Source organism: Lepisma saccharinum, chromosome 17 (genome assembly GCF_977018435.1).
Source record: "Lepisma saccharinum chromosome 17, izLepSacc3.1, whole genome shotgun sequence".
Classification (NCBI taxonomy): domain Eukaryota; kingdom Metazoa; phylum Arthropoda; class Insecta; order Zygentoma; family Lepismatidae; genus Lepisma; species Lepisma saccharinum.
The window spans coordinates 44,237,393-44,258,774 of NC_139245.1; the positions used below are offsets into that span (position 1 = coordinate 44,237,393).

General features: G+C 38.8%; 1 protein-coding gene across 2 annotated transcripts in view; it reads left to right on the forward strand.

The window, feature by feature from the left end:
* Window positions 1-21,382, forward strand: part of LOC146001291 (rifampicin phosphotransferase-like) — an 81,496-nt gene that overhangs the window by 34,437 nt on the left and 25,677 nt on the right. For both annotated transcript variants that reach the window (XM_083138596.1, XM_083138597.1), the window contains exons 12-18: window positions 582-727; window positions 7,078-7,341; window positions 10,259-10,406; window positions 11,502-11,619; window positions 14,008-14,159; window positions 14,430-14,557; window positions 17,339-17,507. In XM_083138596.1, coding sequence (XP_082994722.1) covers window positions 582-727; window positions 7,078-7,341; window positions 10,259-10,406; window positions 11,502-11,619; window positions 14,008-14,159; window positions 14,430-14,557; window positions 17,339-17,507 — 1,125 coding nt within the window. The remainder of the gene's footprint in view (window positions 1-581; window positions 728-7,077; window positions 7,342-10,258; window positions 10,407-11,501; window positions 11,620-14,007; window positions 14,160-14,429; window positions 14,558-17,338; window positions 17,508-21,382) is intronic.

Genomic DNA, 21,382 nt, shown 5'->3' on the forward strand with positions numbered 1-21,382 from the left:
TTCGAAAAATCTGATATTTTCGTGTATTTGCTTTCGCTGTTATCTGGATATTCTTAATAGTTTCGCGATTACGTAAGCTTATTAAACCATTGATAATATCTAGATAACAGTGAATGCAAACTACACGAACATTCACGTCAATGATCTAGAAGGAATTCTAGGCGTATGTAATTTTTCATATTTTGGAATATCAAAGAGGTTTTTCGAATGGAGAGAAAGTTTTGAAAAAAAATCGCCCTTTCGGGTTGTCCTTGACAAACTCCACAATAAGGCTAGGAACCAAGGAGGCCAAACAGTTGTACAGTTGTACCCATCCAATGCAATGGAAAAGTTGCGTTCAGGACATCTCTCCCAATCATGGCCTAATGTGGTGGTGCACTGCCTTGCTGGAAAATCGGACACAACAACTTTTTTGAGTTGATGCTTAATATGAACTACAGTATGCTTTTGTATGGGGTTGGAATTGCAAGCATAATTTAGGGACACACTGTATGTATTCAATTACAGTTACGACTACTGATAGAAATTTACAAATAATATTTTACCCCAAAATCAGTATTAATATATATCGTTCTGTACAGTTTACAGTGCCTCCAGGATTTTGCATCACAACAGTTGGCTTCGAAAAACAGTTGAGGAGCGACGAGAAATTACAGGCTGCAGTTAGAATTGTAGAGACTGTTGCTGCTGGAACAAGCGACAATGAACTAAAGGACGCGTGTAACAGGTAGGGTGCTATGGCGTTGAAACAGAAGGCATTTTAAACCATTGCTTCCATATTCTTGAATGTACTGAAGATATTAGATTTATTTGTTCAAATTTTCTGTTAGATACGAACCACGTTTTTAGATCGAGTGCGCCGACTCACGATCTCGATACCGAAGGTTCCAGGTTTGAGTTGTGGACTGGGTATGAGTCTTTCTTTGGTGATCTAAAGTTGGAATTTTTCCTACCCCCACGTCCCCTAAATGTGCCTTGATGGCACGGTGTTATATGCACGGGAAACTTTACCTTTAATAGAAGATATTTTGGAAGGGCATTTAGACCTACAACCCATTCTAGCGTTGTTTTCTTGGACAGTGGTTAGATGCCAAATGAAGCAATGGGTTGGCCGATATTGGTGTGGGAATTGACTTCGAAATACGAACAGAGAATGTCTTTAAAAATATCTTGTCAATAACGGTACATGTTTTATAAGTTCTCCCTAGTTTGTGTTCACTATCATGCAAATGTATGTGAGGTATGTAATCGATGCGGGAATCACAATCGTACTGCATGAGCTCTTTCATGTTGTGTAGTACTTATGAATAAAACTATACATTTTCCTCTGGATGTACGCAAGCATGTGTGTGTGTATGCATGTACAGTCAACGGCAAAGATAATGGTAGGCAAATTGTCGACCACTATTTTCATTACTTTCTTATTCTACATCCTGTGCTGTTTTAAGGAATGAAACTATGTTGGTTCGAAGTAGGCATTGTTCTCTGCTTATTGACGTCATTATTTCAATTCATTGTAATCACATTGTGTAATACAGACCGAATTAAAATGGTGGTGGACAATTCGCCTACTGTTTCTTTCGCCGTTGGGTCTACTTGCACACGCCCACACACATTACGACGAGCACTTGCGTACGCAGATTTTTTTCTTTAGGAGTCTAGAATTGTAATTGTAGATATTACATAGCTGCGTTCTAAGGGGGAACGTTATACATTATATAAATCTATATATATATATATATATATATATATATATAAATGGATGTATGTGTGGGTGTGTATATTTGTTTGTTCCTTCATAACTCTCTAACGCCTGAAGCAATTTCAACCAAACTTGGTACACGTATCACTTGCAATCTGGATAGAATATTTTTGGGGTAAGACACCCCTGGCACCCCTAGGGGTGGAGTGGGAAGGGGTGACATGTAAAAATAATCGAGAACCACCGATATTAAATTCCGCACAAACAGACATCCGTGACTCTATGCAATCCCGCACAACGATAGTGTTTCTCGGGTTGTCTAACATTCAGGCTGTGTTGCGAATGGGATCCATAGTTTTTGGTGACACTACTAATGCGGTTCAACTTCAAGTTCATCACCTATCGGCATGGGGTGAAAAATAAAATGCCACAAATGAACTAGATTAGTGTCGAATCCATAGCTTTCGGAGTCGCTAAGCTAATTGGTGACATTGACGATCACATTTAAAATTAGTTACATTTTACACTGTAGTTAGAATTCATTATTTTCCTCTTTAATACAAGATTGGGATAAATAAATACCCGGGCAACGCCTGGTAATCAGCTGGTATTTTATATTTTCCAGTATTCACCTTCGTTTTGAAAGTTGTCGAATGACAAAAATTGTAATTAGGGGTAATTTTAAGGGGTGCTTGCACTTACCACTTTGGGTTTCCCAAAATTCTTTATGGCTTTCATTTAAAATTTCTAATTTTCTCAATTTCTGGAGGGTTTGCAGTCCCATCAGCTCCCCCTGAGTACGCCAGTGATTACAAGACATAATCTTGAGTATTTGACTCAGCAAAAGGCATCTAGGACAGGTATTTCGTTTACAAAATATAATTTACGTGAGAAAATTTACCTTTGCCAGAAATGTCCCAAGAAATGTCAACCAGTGCATGGACGTCTTCACGATATTTTCAAGGGAAGGGCAATCAAGGTAAGTTTTTACAGGGAGAGGGGCCAAACTAGACATGTTTGTCTCCATAATTGTTGCCCTTCAAAAGGAACTCTACTTCAGTCTGAAGTTATGCTCCTGCAACGTTCTTACAATAATTGACATAAATGACTGTGACTGAAATGAAGTTATATGCGTGAAATATATAATGTAAAGTCAACAGTCATTTTCCAGAAAGGCCAGAAGGATGCACCGCCATATTTGAATTTCTGAACTGAAGCAGCGTCTTATGTATATGTCATGGGAGAAACTTTCAGTTCGCATATTATCTGAGTGCACAGATATCGTGGCTCCACTTGTTCTATTATTCCTGTGACGAAGGCAGCTCTGATTGATTGATTTGGTGTTATAAGTCCACTTTGTGCATAGTAAGGCTAATCGGGACTGGACGTACAGTTAAAATGGGATCGGAACCACTATGTGCCTCCACCGGGTATCGAACCTGGGACCCCTTGATTACAATGCGACGACGCTACCACTGCGCCATCAGGAAGGCCCTGAAGGCAGCTCTGATTAAGGCTAATTGTAACTCAAGTGCATTCTAGAACGAAGAATTCTTAATAATGAAATAGTGATAACGAAAAAAGTTCCTTGATGACAGAAGTATTTCAGAAGTCTGGAAAAAAATATATACGTAGTTTAATTACATGACCTACCTTTTAAAGAATTGATTTAAACATTTAAAGCACAGTGTCTCGAACATATATCTTTTTACAATTGCTTAAAGCACATTTTGATTCTTGATATTTGATAATCTATGGTTACTTGTGTCTTGTGTAACTTTGTCATTATTCAATCTGTGTCGCTTAGTTTACCGTGCACATAAATACGTATGTTCAGTGGTCGAAAATGTATAATCAGTTCCTTAGTTTAAATGACTATGTTTCGCCTTTTGTGGCCGCACATAATTCCGTCCATTTTTAAAGTGGAAAGGAGACACCGTTAAGTTGCAAAGATGCAAGACAAGATTCATGCTTCAGGAATCCTCTATTTCCTGTTGTATGGGAAATCGTTTCTGAGGGGAGACTACCCAGTGATGCCTAATCTTGCGTCACATCCATGAACCCACTTCAGAGAGATCCCAAAAACTTCCATTTTAATTTCCCACCTGACACTAGAGCGAAAAGACCCATTACATCGCGGAATCCATGAAGAGGGAAACGTTACACAAAGGGTGCACCATTCATACACATACTGATATTTCCATTCAAGCAGACATGCATATTTGAGGTGACACGTCTTGAGGAGGAAATTCAATAACCGTGGCGCAACAGTCCTTGAGAGCCAAGGCGTACCTACCTCCTGCCTGCGGAGCAGTGGAAAAACCGCGAAAGGGATTAAGCGCGAAGGATCACAACCTGGAAACGAAAACAGGATTAAACGCGAAAGGAATAAGAGCGAAACGGAACAAGAGCGAACGGAATAAACGCGAAGGAAAAAGCGCGAAATGGAATTAGAGCGGAAGGAACAACCGCGAAACGGATTAATCGCGAAACCAAAATTGAACACCGGAATAAGCGCGAAAGGAAAAACCGCGAAACGAATTAAGAGCGAAAAGATTAAGCGTGATACGGATTAAACGCGAACGGAATAACCGCGAAAGGAACAACCGCGAAATGGATTAACAGCGAAAATTCCTCTGGCGGTTGACCTTGATGGCTATTTCTGGCGCGTCCTGTCACCCAATTATTTTCGGGGGCGTGTGGTCCGATGGGTGTAAGCCGAAGGGATCGCATCGCTCTCCCGAAGCAACGTTGCCACGCGTGCCAAGTTGTGTTTATATGGCTGTGTATCCGCCTGCATTCCGCCATGTTGGTGGTCCTTCCGGAAAGTTCATCGTTCAGGACCGCTTGTGCAGTTGTACCATTAACTCCCGCTGATTTCTGGTGCTGACAATACTGTTACCGAGAAGATTCTGTCTCGCCTTACGGTACGTTTGGCAACATGTGGTGGACCCAACGCGCATTTGTTCCGTCCAGCGAACAACGTTTACCTTGTGACAAGAAAATGTCCGATCTGAGAAAATTCAACTGGTCGCTGATTCGCTGTTTCCCAGCCGCCAGTTGGAGTTGCGTTCAGTATAATCCTTTTCGCGGTTGTTCAGGCGACCCCTGCCTGCTTCACTTCCACACGCTTCAGCAGAGTTAGAGGATCATCCAACGTACGTCTGGTTTAGATGTGGTCAGGACGATAAGGCTCCAGTCGTCGTTATATGTTTTCCTTTTTCCATGATCATCTTAAGCTACGCATTTGTACCTCCGCAATGTCTTCACGATGATGTGTGGCTACCGCTTCAGTACACTGGCCAAAATCTCAGAGAAAAAGTTGTACGTTTCCAGCAGGGGACGCGAACCAGAGAGCGTTCCTTAGTCCAAGCTCAAACGCTGACGTCTTAGACCGCACGGCCACCATGGGAGGACAGTTAACAATAAGAAGGAACATAAACATTACCATTAGCTCGAGTATCGCCTGTCAGGAGGGTTGCTTTAATGCTTATATCTTAGCCAGAGAAAATTTCCAGCGTGCCACACAACGATACTTCACAATGCAAAGTTATAAACACTTGGATATCGCTAAAATGGCAACCGTCGACTCGTACACTCAGCTCACTTAGTACTCCGGCAGTTTGTTCCTTTAATCAGTATATTTGCAGAAGATACAATTGAACTTACGAGTGTATCAATACACGCTGCATAAAGCACACCGTATTACTAACTTCGTTGTCCGTACAGTAAAATTCAAATGCTGGTCAGGATATCAACTCTCCAAGTATCCTGAGTTCAAGACAGGCTAGTGGGAAACGAGTTATTGTGCATTAAGGAGCAAGTCGCATGCACACTTTTTTTTAATCCCAAGAGAATTTCAAGCCTAAAGGTTTGCATATATATATTTCCGAAACGCATCATAATTGCTAGCGGGCTTAATATGAGTAGTGTGAGGTAACACACTACTGTAGTGTGAGGTAACGGTTCCTATTGGTACGACTTAAAAGGTTGCGTTACTTTCGGGATATCATTAAATCGAGGGTAGGCCGCAGAGATAGTTAAGTAGCAGAACCACAGGTACGTTTTGTTGATACAAGAAAGTTTGTGGATTTGATTTACTTATGGAAACTCTTTGTAAATATGTAAATAGAGACAGCATATAATAAACCGATGTAATCCTCCAAGATAATGCTTTGATTTGATTAAGTAACTCCCTGAGCTAAAGTACAGTAAAACCTCGTTAATCCGTATCCCGATAAGCCGGACTTCGCTTAATCCGGACAGGCAAAAGGCAAAGAAAACAGAATGCAAGGTTTTAAATGTGGCTAGAAGTCAAGAAGAGAACTTCCCAAAGAAAATGCAGTCAATGTACTGTACTGTATAGTGTATTTAGGTCTATGCCCTTTAAATACACCATAATAAACGTGTTTTGTTGCTATAAACGGAGTTTTAATACACTTTCTACTGTTCTTTTAGGTTATTTCAGTTAATCCGGACTTTCGTTAAACCGGTCAACTTATCTCCCCATTAGTCCGGATTAACGAGGTTTTACTGTACTGCCAATTACCAGAAGTTTATTCACTTTCTGTACTTTTGTATTGCATTATAAACCAACCTAGGGACAGATATATAAATATTGTATGTATGACCCCTTTCCGAAATTTCGGCGTTACTGCTATTCTGCTCTCGAGACTCCCAGGGAGAGGTGTGAGAATAGAGAGATTGGATGAATGAATAAATACAGGGCCGCATTAAAGAAGAGATACAACACAAGATGGATATCATAGCTGCGTTCCAAGGGGGAACGGGATACACAACAAAATATCTCGTAATTGCCATTTTAACCGTTATAAAAGTTGTTGAAAGACAAAAATGATAATGGGGGTTATTTTCTTACAATTTCGGAGGGGGCTGTGGTCCCATCAGCTCCCCTGCCTAAGAACCACAGGGGTTTCCTTGAAACATTTCGTCCACACTACATTAGTAGTAACCCCACTGCATCACTTCTCCTTCATGTACAGTCACGGACACTTCTGGGTTGTAACAACCCCATTAACTTTCAATTGAATCACTACAACCGAGAAGTGTCCGTGACTGTACAACAAAGACATTGGTTAATGTCAGTCAATAGACTACTTCGACAGTGCGAATGTGTAAATTTTTCGTTTGTGTATCCTACTTACTTGTTAATTTACTTATTAGTACTTTTATAAATTAAATTTAAAATAAGATTTAAGCATAATCTTATTACTATGAGTTTTGTTACTAATTTCTTTCCATATTAAGATATAAACAGTGTCGATTGATGCAGTGGTGGAGTAAGTTACGGAAGTAACTGTGTAAAAGTTCAGTCTAGAAGAAAGCAACAATGAACTTGTGTATTTGCTTTCCAGTGCTGTGTCAACATTCGCTTCCACCTCGGTCACCGAATGCGTTTGCCAAGCGGTGGAGAACAGTCTGTTCCACCTGTTCCCTGAAGGAAGCTCCAATCTTCTGTTCGCTGTTCGATCTTCGGCCGTTGGAGAAGACTCGGAGGAACTGTCGGCCGCGGGACAGAACGAGACCTTCTTGGGGTGCAAGGGGTTGCAGGGAATCTTGGAAGCCTTGACCAAATGCTGGGGGTCGCTCTATGCCTACCAGTCGGTGCAGTACAGAAGGTATGCAATCACAGTCTTTTATTGACAGGAAGGTATTTTCTTTCTGGTAGCAGGGGTGCTCACAGCAGAGATTAATGGTGCGGACCGGAACTCCATGGGAACACGAAAATAATTTTAATTATTCAAAATTCGAATTAACAAAATCATGTTTTATTAAAGAGGAGGCCGCGGTAGCTCAGTTGGTGTCGACTTCCGTGGAGGAGTGATTAGCATAGGGGTTCGAATTCCGGTTCGATCATGGATGTCTGTGTTCTTCTGTCCTGAATGATAAAGAAAGAGAGTTGAAAGATATTGATATGAGTTTGATGTATTTGGAAGGCTGCCGCTTAGGGATCTTTATTTTAAAAATAAAAAGTTCGTTGAGCATCTGGCTACCACACGAAAGACCCGGGTTCGAATCCCGTGAAAGGTGATCTGGACCAGGAATTTGCAGTAATTTCCAAGTTTCTGCGTGGCTCTGGGACCCACCCAGCCTCGTGTCAATGGGTACCTGTGGACAACCCTGGCTGGAAAAGGCGGCCGGGCGTCATGGTGATCACATCATTCCAGCTATGTACGAGGATAAGAATATGTGGAGCTCTACCCAGGGTGCGAAATCATTGAAAACTGGTGGGGGGGAGAAAGTTCTTAATCTTCAACCCCCCTTTCCCCATAAACATATGTGTAAATTATACAATATACATATTTATAATGTTATTTTCAGTCAAAATAAATTAAATTGTTATTATTAATTTAATAAATAAAATTAATTTGTTACTTTTATACATATCAGATATTGTAATGCAGATAACTAATTCCTTTAGTAACTGGTTAAAGATGGTAATAAATTATTAAATAATTGAAGTGGTTTTACTATTATGTGTAAGTTTAATCAGTTAGTTTTCATAGTTATTATTGTTTTGCATTCTTGTTTTACTTTTATTGTGCATATTGATGTAGATTTGTTAATGATCCTTGAGAGAGAGCATTCAATACTCACAACTACACTAATTTGTGTTTTCGATATTATTCTTAGTAAAGTATATTTAAAATTAATAGTAATTGCTTATGAATATGTTTGTTATAACAAAACTCTCCCTCAGAAAATTTTTAGTGGGGGGATTTTTCAGGCCAAAATTGTGGTGGGGGAAATCCGCCCTGTCCCACCAGGATTTCGCACCCTGGCTCTACCTCCATATCGTCCCATATGCCTTCACGGCATGTGTACACATGCACAGGGGTATATTTAGCTAACTTAATATGTATCATTAAAGATAATTTCAAAGGGAATAAACGTTTGTTCGAATTACCGAGTAATTCGAATTATCCGAAATTGAATTTAAAAAAAGAGTCCGTTGTAATAATTTTTCTAAAATATATGTATAAAGTTTACACATTGGCACCATGCTGCAATATGTGCGATGAGGCAGGGGAATCCGAATATTCAAGTTATTTTCAGTCTGTCTCGGGAATCTATGGAGGAAGCGAACGAAAACCAGTCTCTGCCCAAGAAGGACTCGAGACTGCTCGGCCAATCAACGCGCGAGAGGGGAAGTGAGTGCATGGAGAGAAAAACGGGGATGCATCTACCAGTCGTTTGCAGTAGCGTGCAAGGTTTTGTCCTAATTGCGAACAGTCCTAGTTGCGAACAGTCCTAATTGCGAACACTTCCTGCTTAAACAGGATTAACCTCGGAGAGCAGTGTCCTAATTGCGAACACAATTTCCGCCTTTGGACCTACAACTTTCTCTTCCACTTCCTGTGCCTTTTTAACGATTTTTTTCAGGGACTTTGAGACTGGTAAGAGCCTTGTTCTAACATAGATAATTCGACATGATTAAAGTCGTTGCGTAGTATAATTTAATAATAAAACTGTGGCCTATTTTATACGACTACATACTGCACACTTCTTAACTGAAAAGAGCTTCGTCATTTAATAATATAATTATTAATTTCAAATTCAAATTTCAAAACATATGACACTGTACTTAAAATGTATGTATACCATCAATACCATCATCCCTGTTAGTGCTCCTAACAACTTTTTCATCCAAAAAAGAACGAGAATCATCCATCATGATAAGTCAATCAGGTTGGTTATTGTTGCTAGTCAAACCAGCTTCACTACCCTTATTAGTTTTCGAAAACAGGTTTTTCAGTTACATGTGTTCGCAATTAGGGCATGGAAGTATTTCCTCACTTTCATGTGTTCGCAATTAGGATGATTTAGGGACTGTTCGCAATTAGGACACAAGCAGCGTGCACTGCTTCGCTCCGCCCTCTCGCTTTCTCCACTTCTGTATCGTTATGCACAGCTTTACTCTACATATCCCGAGACGGAGTCTAGTAATTATTTTACTTTAGCTGGTTCCAGGTCACTTTTGCTACTAGATACACCATATTAAACCCGTTCGTTACATGAAAAAAACAAAAACGAAGCATTTTGGGGGGACAGATGAAATAGTGTTCAGTAAGCTAAAAAAAGTGTGACTTTCAGATTGAAACCCTGTCGTAACTAAATGCTTTATGGCTATTATGACGTTCTCTTTTGAGGTGATTCGTTATTGACCTTGCGGGAGGTGAGCACCCCTGTCTGATAACATGATATAGTAACTATCAGTACTGGACTGGAATTTTCCAGTAATTAGCGAATGTGAAGCTAATAATATTACTACAATTATCTGGCAATTGTAAGAAAGAAAGGGCACCAAATCAAGTTTTGATAAATACATTTTCTTGTAAAGTTTACAACTTATTATAGAAAAAAAACACGTTATTTAACATTGTAGATTAATGAAACATACACATTTGAAACTTGAAACAGATATGAACGATGAAAATATAAGAAACCTTGATTTGTGCTGTAAACAAGAGCGCTTGCCCTAATGGTGATTGTAGCTTCGCAAGCTTCTGACTAGAATTACACTTTAATTTTCAGGCAGCATGGACAACCAGTAAAAGCAGCAATGGGAGTGGTCGTGCAGATAATGGTACCTTCTGATACTGCCGGAGTGATGTTTACAAGGCACCCCCTGACAGGGGATCCCAGCCAACTTGTTATCACCGCAAACTATGGTCTCGGAGAGGTTAGTCATTAAATTATCCTGAATAATTCTTAATAGTTTACTCAATACAGCTGCGTGAGTAGACGCTAGACTCATGACCTCTCTGTCAAAAGTTCCGGGTTCGATTTCGGGCTTGTTCCATTGTGAGTATGCACTTGACTATTTCATATATTCACTATTCATCCTCAGCGTCATGATTAGCTGAAAGTGACAGAAAAGCGACGCTAAATAGGAAGAATTCAAAAACATTTTTAAATTTATTTTACGATCGCGAGAATGTAAAATCAGCATATTTGACGTAGTAATATTTATTTTAGGAGTATTTCTAATCGTCGTTCTTCCTTAAGTTAATTACGGTTTAGTTTAGTTTATATTTTGAAGCCGTAATTATATTTTAAATTATCATACCTATAACCAATCATAATTTGGTTACTGGAAAATTTCGCAAATGCCCTGTACAGAATATAAATTCGATGTCTCTTTGTATTTATTTATTTAAGGAAATTTCCAGTACAGTACAGATGACATTTTAATCCCTTAAGAAACAATATTAAAACAGTAAACTAATTAGTGTTAAACAAAAAGAAAACAGTACAAGATTAAACAGAGTTCAGTATGACAATAGCTTTACTTATCCACAATTTTTTATGAGTTGGCGAGTGTTGAAAATACCTATTTGGCGTGAGATGTTGTTAAACTGATTCCTTAGCCTATGGAATAAGGAACGTTATATTGATTCATTGATTTTGGTGTTTTAAGTCCACTTTATCCACAGGAAGGCTAATCGGGACTGGACCTACAGTTTAAAGTTGGATCCGTGCCTTGTGCCTCCACCAGGTATCGAACAGGAACATTATATTGAGAGTCTGGGAGTTGCAGTGTGGAAAGTCTCGTTGCTCTCAGAGGAAAGTTCGTAGATTGGGATGGTACATCTGTCATAGATCTGATATGCAAATATGTATGTTCTTTCAATAACTGTATGTTCACAATGTTGACCTAACGTTTTTACTAGTATTAATGCAAAACTCATAAACATCGTTTGCACAACCTACGATCGGCGCCACATTGGTCCAATAATGTATAATAGTCTGAAGTCTGGTGTTCTTATTTTCACAGAGTGTTGTATCAGCTTTAGCCGAACCAGACACCATCATCCTCTCAAGAGACTGGAACGACAAACTGTCACTCAAGGAGCAGAAATGTGGCAGCAAGATACACAGGATTACTATGCTAGGTCAGTATTTTGGTTATAGTTAGTCGTGAAGTTTACTGTAGTGCCAAGGTATCTGTGAGCTGCGAACTACAGGCTTCTCCGTGATTTAAACATTCGACACTAGCGCCACTGCTTTCAGGTCATAGCTACAAATATGGTGGCGGATAAGTATAGGCGCTGCTGGGAATTAGTTTTCTCACAAGAAAATATCAATAGTTCGAAGGATATTTCTAATCTCTACCAGGTACTGTAACAATATATCTGAAGGTTAATAACAACAAATAATTGTAAATATTACTATTGCCGAATGTGTCGCAAAAGTAAGTACTAAGAAAATATCAATTAGCAAGACTAGATGAATAAAACTAAGATATGGTCAGAAAAATGAGCGTATTTAAGGGGGTGATCAACGGGTCCAAACCCCCCTTTATGGTTCATTAAAATTACCAGATTATCTGTTCTATCAGCTTGTTCATAAAAATTTCTTCGGACTTATTATGTTCTCCTAAATTCGAGACGTATAGGATGGTATACGGATGGGATACGGATGGGCAGGATATACGTAATTCCATACACCAGATGAGACTGCTAACCAAATGTCTGCAATTTCCTGATAGTTTCGGAATTTCTGCGATAAGTGCATTGGGAAGGTCAAATCTGTTATAATTTTTCCCTCCAGTCTTTATAAAGGAATTTGGTTTTTAAAAACGCTGTGTAAGAAAACTAGAGAAACACCGTAACATTCTCAAGTTGTTTGACACAAGCACAAGATGAACAGAAAAAGTATCAATATTAGTAGCGTGACTTGTGGTTACCTGTGGTGAGTTTGAAACATCTCCACTTGTTCTAATCAAATTGTTTTCATGCAATGCAACATTATGTGTGGCACCTCAAAAGGTGGACAGTTCAGTACTGTGAACATGACAGTTTCTAATAGAGATATTTAAAAAAAAAAAAAAAAAAACAACTAAGAGAGAGTTCTGAGAACTTGAATGAACTTTAATCCAAAGCAGAGAAACTTCTTAGAGACTATGATGAAGAAACGAAGAGACCTAGAACACCCAGCCGTCAAATAGGAGGAACAATGCACCAGCTGAGAACACAAAAGAATATTACAAGGTAAACCTTTCGTTGTCCACTTTTGTAGTAGCTGGAATTGAACTCACGTTTCTCTGAACACAGTAAACACATTGTAAAATTGCAACAACTTATTCCAAAAATGTTGAATGGATATCCCTCATTCATTGAACAGTGTGTCAAAATATTGGATGGCCTGGTTGATAGATTGGATTTTGATAACCTGATGATACCTAGGCCTGCTATACGTCCCGGATTTTCCGGGACAATCCCCAAATGATATCATTTGTCCTGGTGTCCCGAATAGTTTCTTCGGGATTCACAAATGTCCTCGAATCGGTGGGAAAGAAGAAACGATTAAGACTATAATTTCCTCAACTTTATTTATATTTAAATCCGTAATATTAAAATGCTCATTTTACTAAACCATCTAACTGTACATTGAACTGCTCCCTCTCGATAATATAAGAGTTATCGAGCTATAAGAAGATGTTGCAAAGATATTTGACTTCACGATAGCGCCACCGTCTGCTAGCAGCACTGAATTTCAGTTGCAAATCTTTTTCCATTGCGTAGTAAGCTGTTTACTGTAAACAGTCAGTGCTTGGTGCCCGCACTGCTCAGTCCACAGTTCTCAAATAAAGTTTCGACATTGTGAGATGGCAGCTTAGTTCATTATGGCACCGAAAAGAAATTGGAAGATTAATGATATACATCGAAGTAGATTTATGCTTCTTTTAAAGAAGTGTAAAGAATGATAAATTTGATAATGGACATGTACATACATACAACTTTGTCGGGTACAGCAACCCCCACCCCACAAGCTTCCGGTCAGCAGTGTCCCGGATTTTCACTTATGAAATATAGCAACCCTTATCATACGAGAAGTTGACCCTCCCCTTACGTGAACTATATATACACCCATGGTCAGAACTATGGCGTCTACTTTTCGTGTATGTGTGGGGGGAGAGGGGGGTTAGTGGTGTGACACCATTCACGAATATTTATGATGATAGCTTTCTCTCCTTCCTCTAATCTCTCTTATCTGACATTCCTGCAAACTTCTACCTTCTTCTCTACTAAAGTATTTTCTATTATCGACTTCATAATCAGCTGATCATTTAAACTCAACTTACGGTGCTTCTAACTTGTTTGAACATTTGATAGTTATAGGTTAGAACAAGATATATATAACTTATGAAACATTATTAATTTTATTCGTGTAAAGATTAAGCTAGATTCTACTTTAAGGTGATTGGTCAGTCTACATGTTTTCGTCTTTTGAATCTTTGACAGCTTGAGTTTAAGGTGAAATTTTTCTACTTGTTCCAGATGATGGAGGGACAAAAACTGAGACTGTCGACCAGGTTGATGGAAGTCAACTCTCACTGACCTCATCGGAGGCCCTGAGACTTGGGGAAATTGGAGTGCTCCTGGAAACCATGTTTGGAAATTCCAGAGACATCGAATGGGCCATTGCTAAGGCAAGAAAAATATCCTGTATATTATTTATATGTTATATATTCCAGTTAGTAGCATCAGGTGTAGTTGTGAGCGAGTTCAAAAACTCGTCTTGACAAACTCCTTGTAGTTAAGTGTTATTAAAATAATAATAATAACAATATCTTCTGTATGGAAATAATTCTATCAACTAATTTGCAAGAAATTTTTCGCGAATCAGAAAGGAAATTTGTAAGTAGCATATCACATTTTTGCAAATGATTTTCAAGTTTAGTTTTTTTGTTTTGTTTCAGGACAGGGTCTATCTGCTCCAAGCTCGTCCAATCACGTCCCACGACGCTTGGACCGACTTTGAGCTCTTGCACGAATTTGACTCGCCGAATCCTACGGATAACGAAGTGTACACATTCGCCAATATTGGGTACGTAATGTACATATTAGGGATGGACGATATCGGAAATTCGATATCGCGATATATCGTCAAGAAAATATCGTCGCATAGACGATACGGTATTTTTTCCGTATCGTGATATCGGCGATATATCGTCTCCACGACATATATCGCTAAATATCGTTACAATATTAAAATATTAAAATAGAGAAAAGGGGTGAACCCCCAAAGTAGCCACCCCCCCCCCCCCGCGTACATTCAGGGGTATGCACTTAGTGCCCTGGTGCCTTTAAGGTAAACCAGGGCGTCATATCCACGGAATTTTACGGTTCCACGTTTTTTTTTTTTTTCATAGTTCGGTACAATCGTTACAATATATCGCCAAAATATCGTTACGATATTTCGTCTAGTCTGGATGATATTTTTCAATATCGCAATTTATCGTCTGGAAGATATATCGCTCAATAGTAGTACAGATGTAACAAGCTGCTTCTTTTCTAAGGATGTAAACTACAGGATGTTACGATTTCTGAAGAATTCAAATTTTCTGCGTAGTTGTCAACTAAATATGGATTGGATTGGACTGATTTGGTGTTTTAAGTCCATTTTATGCACGCACAGTAAGGTTAATCCGGACTGGCCCTACAGTTTTAAGTGGGATCGGAACCACTATGTACCTTCCTCAACTAAATATTCATTATTCCAAAGTATACCCAGGTGGTGTCCATAATTTGACAGCTTATTTGACGCTTTTAATATCAATCTAATATTTAAAAATGGATGTATGTGTGTGTGTGTTTGTTCTGGCATAACTCTCGAACGCCTGGAGCGATTTCAACCAAACTTGGTACACGCATCACATGCATTCTCGAAAGAAATACTGTGGGGATAAGACACCACTGGCACCCCTAGGGGTGGGGTAGGAAGGGGGTGACATGTAAAAATAATCGAAAACGACCGATATTAGTGTGGAATCCATAGTTTTCGGGGTCACTAAGATGAATAGTGACACTCCCAATGCCGTTCAACTTCAAGTTCATTTTACACTATAGTTAGAATTCATTATTTTCCTGTCTAATAGAAGATTGGGATAAATAAATATCCAGCCAACGCCGGAAAATCAGCTAGTTATATATAATATATCAGTTTCGGTAATATTATATATATATATATATATTTATATTTATATAGTTATTTAGTTTTGTGCAGTGGCGACTGTTAAGGGGGCGAGGGAGAGCAGTTGCTCCCCCCGCACACCTTTCGCCACTTTTGCCCCCGGAATATTCTAAACCTTATCTAGAAAGGAAAATATACTGTCTCCCCCCCCCGTCCGTTTTGGTACCTTGTCCTCCTGGTTTTGGAACCCAATCGCCGCCACTGGTATTATGTGTAGTATACTATGCATATATGGATGTCGTAATATTTCGACAACCAAAGGGTTTTTGTTGCAGGAGTCAGGGTTTCATTTGTATCTGCTCCTCGCAACGTATGCTATATACGGGTATATATAATATTAAATATTTCTTTCAATACAAATTAGCCACGGATGCAGTGCCGCAAAAATGTAAGTAATAATTTAGAAATCTTGGTATTTATTATCAGTTCATTTTTTACATTCTATTTTCTCTCAAAGATGAATTTGCATTTGAAGAATCAAGTGTAAAATATAAATATTTTGTTGTCGTCAACAAGCACAAGACAGGTGATTGAATATGTTTTAAAGCGGCAATAACTAAAGCACAGTTATTCTAAACTTCAACTACTTGTCTTACGTTCAACGGTTTAGTTAGTTTAAGTGGATGCAACAGAATGAACAAAATAATATTTTAAAATACTTTCTACCATAAATATTTAAAATTAATTCGTGTAAAATTCAAATGTATTACTTGGATTTTGACGTAAAATTAATTCATCTGATAAAGAATATTTTGTGGTTCAGTGACGGCGATTAGGTGGGGTCGAGGGGGGTTGCTCACCCCACAACCTACTTTTTACCAGTTTTTGGCCCTGCACTATAGCATTTTAATGCTTAGCCTTGTCTACCAAGAGAAAGGAAATGGTGTTTGCCCCCTCCTCCCAGTTTTGGCTCCCAATCGCCGATAGTGTGTGGTATATTTCAAGTTGGTGATTATCAATATTTGTAATTTGTTTCTTTAAACTTTTTATGTTTTCCTGAAATTATACATTCTCGGGAGGGTCTGTCAGGTCCACCACCTCTTTTTTTTTAAAAAAAAAAAAATTAAACTGTTAATATTTTTATAGAAAATTGAAAGTAAACTACATTGTTCCTTAGGATGTTCCCAACACATCTGTATTACTTTTGCTCAGAAAATCTTAAGGACAACATAAAAAGGGGCATAAATTATAGCCTATCAGCCTCAGGATGTAGGTTCCGACATGCACTCATTTTTTAAATGATGGTAATTTTTTTAATTATTTATAATTACAATGTAACTGAACGAAAATCAACAAAGAAAGCATTGATGCAACAGTAATATTTTTTTTCGAGGTTTGGTGCGTGATAAAATATGTGTGCAACACTTATGCAATAATTGGTTCTTATTTTTAATGAATGATGATAATTTTTATAACTTGTATAATTAATGTATAACTACATCTATGCAAACAACAAAGGAAGCAGGGATTATTGTATTTTAGTGATAAAAGAAAGCGTGGGCCTGTTCCCGTATTCGCTCAGGTAAATAAATTTCCTTACGGCACGGGTAAGCTAGGGTAAGTTTGCCTTATGTTTCTATGCAATTAGCCTAATTTGATTGCAAGTGTTTCTGCACATTCTCATATTATTTGCAGGGAGGTTCTTCCTGGCTTCGTGAGTCCTCTGACAATATCGTTGGTTACCAAGGGACTAGATCTAGTGGCGCAAAACTTCACACGGCAGATGCGCAAGATTCCTGTGGAACCTCACTGCAACAGAGGCATGTCGGTGACTCACAACAGATTAGCTGTCCACATGATCTACGTAAGTCCTTGTAGGCACTGGTTTTTATACTTATACAGGGTGTCTGTAATGAGACTGACAGTTTTGAGAAGTGTGTTATTTAAATATGGTAAAGGGTATCTAGAAAAAAAAACATACATTTTGAAGGCAAACTCGCCAAGTTTTATTGGAAGCAGTTACAGCTCAGTATAGCTTAGTATAGCTCGACATGAGCTAAGATTGTTTCGCGGAGAATCCCCACCCGGTATTCCATCTCCCTCCACGTGTTCTGTAGCATCGGAAGGGTTACAGATGGAATAGCATACCGAATACGGTCCTACAGTTCTTATAGATCATCTATCTTTTGGCCAGAATACACCATGTCTTTGACATACCTCCAGGGATAGAAGTCTAGAGGGATAACATCAATCTTCTGCAGAATGTCTTCTCAGACTGTCATCCGGCTTAATATCGTTTAACAACTGCACCTTGCATGCGTACAAATGTAACCTTTTGTGCACGACTTCCTTAACAGTGGACTTATCAACTCTTAGCTGCATGCTCGGCGCAAGCCTCCTGTATTGACTTCCGTGGGCTACGCGTGCCTTTTCCTGTACCAAAGCCATTTTTGTTTGACCGACACTAGCGCCGCCACCGCTAGTTGTACATTTATAAAAATTTACTAAACCAAACTCACAAATGTACTATTTATTGCCTTTGCAATGTTTTCTTAACAAAAAAATCTGTGTGTTGAAATGTAATACATAGCTATTTAAAAATTGTCAGTTACAATCCGGACACCTTGTATTTTAAGTGAATCAAGCATGCATCACATAGGCATGCGCAGACCCTTTGATTAGGGGTTCAATCGGAGAAAAAGAAACTCATTTCGTGTCAATTTTATTGCATTGATTGGTCTGGAACAGGGACGTATATGAGGTGTGCCCCAACACGCCGAAAATCACTGTATTAGAAGAATTCAAACTTCCGTGGCACCAATGTTCTTTCGTAGAGCAGATTCAAAACAACAACACATAATTTATTTATTTATTTCCAACAGTGACGGCCAATTGGTGGAAGGGTGGGGGGGGGGGTTAACCTCTCACTTTTTTGCACAAGAAGTAAACTGTCCTTGCTCCCCCAGTTTTGGCACCCAATTACCGATACTGATTTCCAATCCACTGTATATTCAATTTATTCTGAAAACACATAGAGGTAACATAAATGACAAATAAAGTGTGTGTGAGTGTTAATAACAAGAATTTTGCTAGAGAACGAAGTTGGAGAGTTTCATTACATAGGAAATAATGCACGTTCCTCCCCCTTCGTAGTTGCTTGGAAATTTCGTCGGTCTTGTACTTAATTTTTTTAGAGCATAATATTGTTTAAACGGTGATAAAAGGATTATACGGGAAGCAACTGCCCCCTCTTGCTCCCCTCTCGTGCTCACGCCTATGACACACTTTTAACAAACATTATATCTCCTGTTTTGGCGACATCTACATTGGGGAAAGATTAGCAATGCAAGGTAAAGAAAAGTTCCCCGTGCATATGACACCGTGCCGTGAAGTGAGATTTAGGGGATGTGGGAGTAGGGCCCCACATATTCTCGATCTCGGCCATTTTGGAGGTAATGTGATCAGTGCCACTCTCCGGCCGCCTTTTATTCCCTGGAATTGGCAGCTGGGCGAACCCCAGAGCCGCTTTATGCGGGGTCAAGGCCGTAAAAATTCCGACCTTACATCACCCACCCACTCCGGGAATCGTTCCCGGGTCTTCCACGTGGCAGTCAGACTTCCTACCGACTAGATCACAGCAGCCCTAGATTAGCAAAATGAAGATCTCAGGGGGAAACCTGAGTGGTAAATGCAAAGCCCCCTTAAAATTCCCCCTATTTTCATTTTCAGATAGGAAAGTTCTAAGAATACGAAATACGTTATTGTGTATGCATTCATGTACTATTCTCATTTACAATTCCAGCAACTGACAACAAAGAGCCTCATCTATAAGGACACTGAACAGCTATCCACAGAACACAGAAATAATACCGACTTGTTATTTCTTCTCCATTTCTCATCGGCTTTCGTTAGCAACCGCGAAGTATATAAATATATTAATAAAACACGTATTAGCATTTATATGTGGAATTTATACAAGAAACTATTATCTTCTCTTAATGTGTCTTAATTTTTGTCCATCCCTCCTTAGGCAAATCATTGTTCATAGCGTCAGTAGTAGCTACATTAAAATCTTCAATTTGCAATTACATTTTGAATGAAGGACTGTCGATATAATATATTGTATATTTTATAATTTAATTTCATTATTTAATAATTGACACATACTTAATGACATTATAAATACATGTGTGTGTGGCGGCGTGCGTGTGTGTGTATATACGTATATATACCTAGGTATATGCTTGACTGCTGATTCCCCCACCAATCTGCAGTGATTTCGTACCCTGTCTAAATGTATTGTTATTTTAAAAATTGCGAAGAGAATATGACGAAAATAATTGTAATTCCAGAAAAGACATTTTTCTAACACTAATTGCTCCCCAGTCAGAACGTATGTATTGGCAATGAACAACGCTGTTCACGTGTTCAGCCATTCACTGTTACCTTACCAGTATTGCTTTGTCAGCCTAATGAAAACCCTCTACCGAGCGGCTGAATTATAGTAAATACTGCTATACTGATAGGGTATAATTCATATCCCAAGAAATGGAGCACACATTATTTTTGCACTGGAAGTTATAACAAGATACTTGTTTTACGCAGTAAGAAATGACTGTCGCTTGCACGGCCCATGCTAGTTTACGGGACGAGCAGAAGTCCTGCCTACACACATTTGTAAAGGATGACGTCAGGCCTGTCTGGTCTGTGCAGAGGACATTTTCAAATCTGTAACGTAGGAGGTGAATTTCGGCAGTGTTTGAAGGCGTGTATCTCGAGAAACAAAACAAATATCGCCGAGATATTTTGCACATTTCAGTTTGGTGTCATTATCAGTAAAATGAATAGATTTAAAACGTTTTTCATGTCATACTGGAAATGTCCATTGGTCTATTTTCAATTTTCAAAGCGCGCCTGTATATACTTTTAGTTACCGCTCGGCACTAACAGACTGCATGCAATATGCTGCTAAGCCATAAATATAAGCGAAGCGAGCGTGAAAATTTTTTAGTTCTACAAGCATTTCTATGCAAACTAACAATATTATTAATGTAAAAGGTACCACTATGTGCCTCCACCGGGTATCGAGTGTGGATCACTTAAATGCTCTTGTTTTGTTTGTTTGTTTAGTTGAAAGATGGTAAAGAAATGGTTGGTGAGTCATTGACGCGCTTAAACTGACAACAGTGCTGAGGGCCTCCCCGATGGCGCAGTGCAGCGTCGTTGTCTTCTAGTCAAGGGGTCCTGGGTTTGATATCCGGTGGAGGAATCGGATTCCACTTTAAAATGTAGATCCAGTCCAGTTTACCTTACTGTGCATAAAGTGGACTTAAAACACCAACTCCACCAACCAACCAACAATAGTGCTGCACTCGATGGCGAAAAGAGCAAATAGTTTTACCAAACGTTTCATATTACAAATTCAATGCGCTAACAAACCTGAACAAGCTCTCCATGAAGAAACAAATTCTAGATGTATTTTTGCTAGAGCTGAGCGGATACCGATACTCTTACCGATTCTCATCGATACCGTTACCGATACTTGAAAATTGCAATAATTAAAATTTGTTCAAAATATTGATCAATATTGGTGTGTAAATATTCTTCTCCAGTTATATGCATCAATTTACCAAGAAATTTGCTTTAGAGTAGTTAAGAATTCCTTCAGAATATGAAAATAGATATTATGTAATCACAAAATATAGTTTTTCATGCTAAATTCTTGCAAAATAAAAAAAA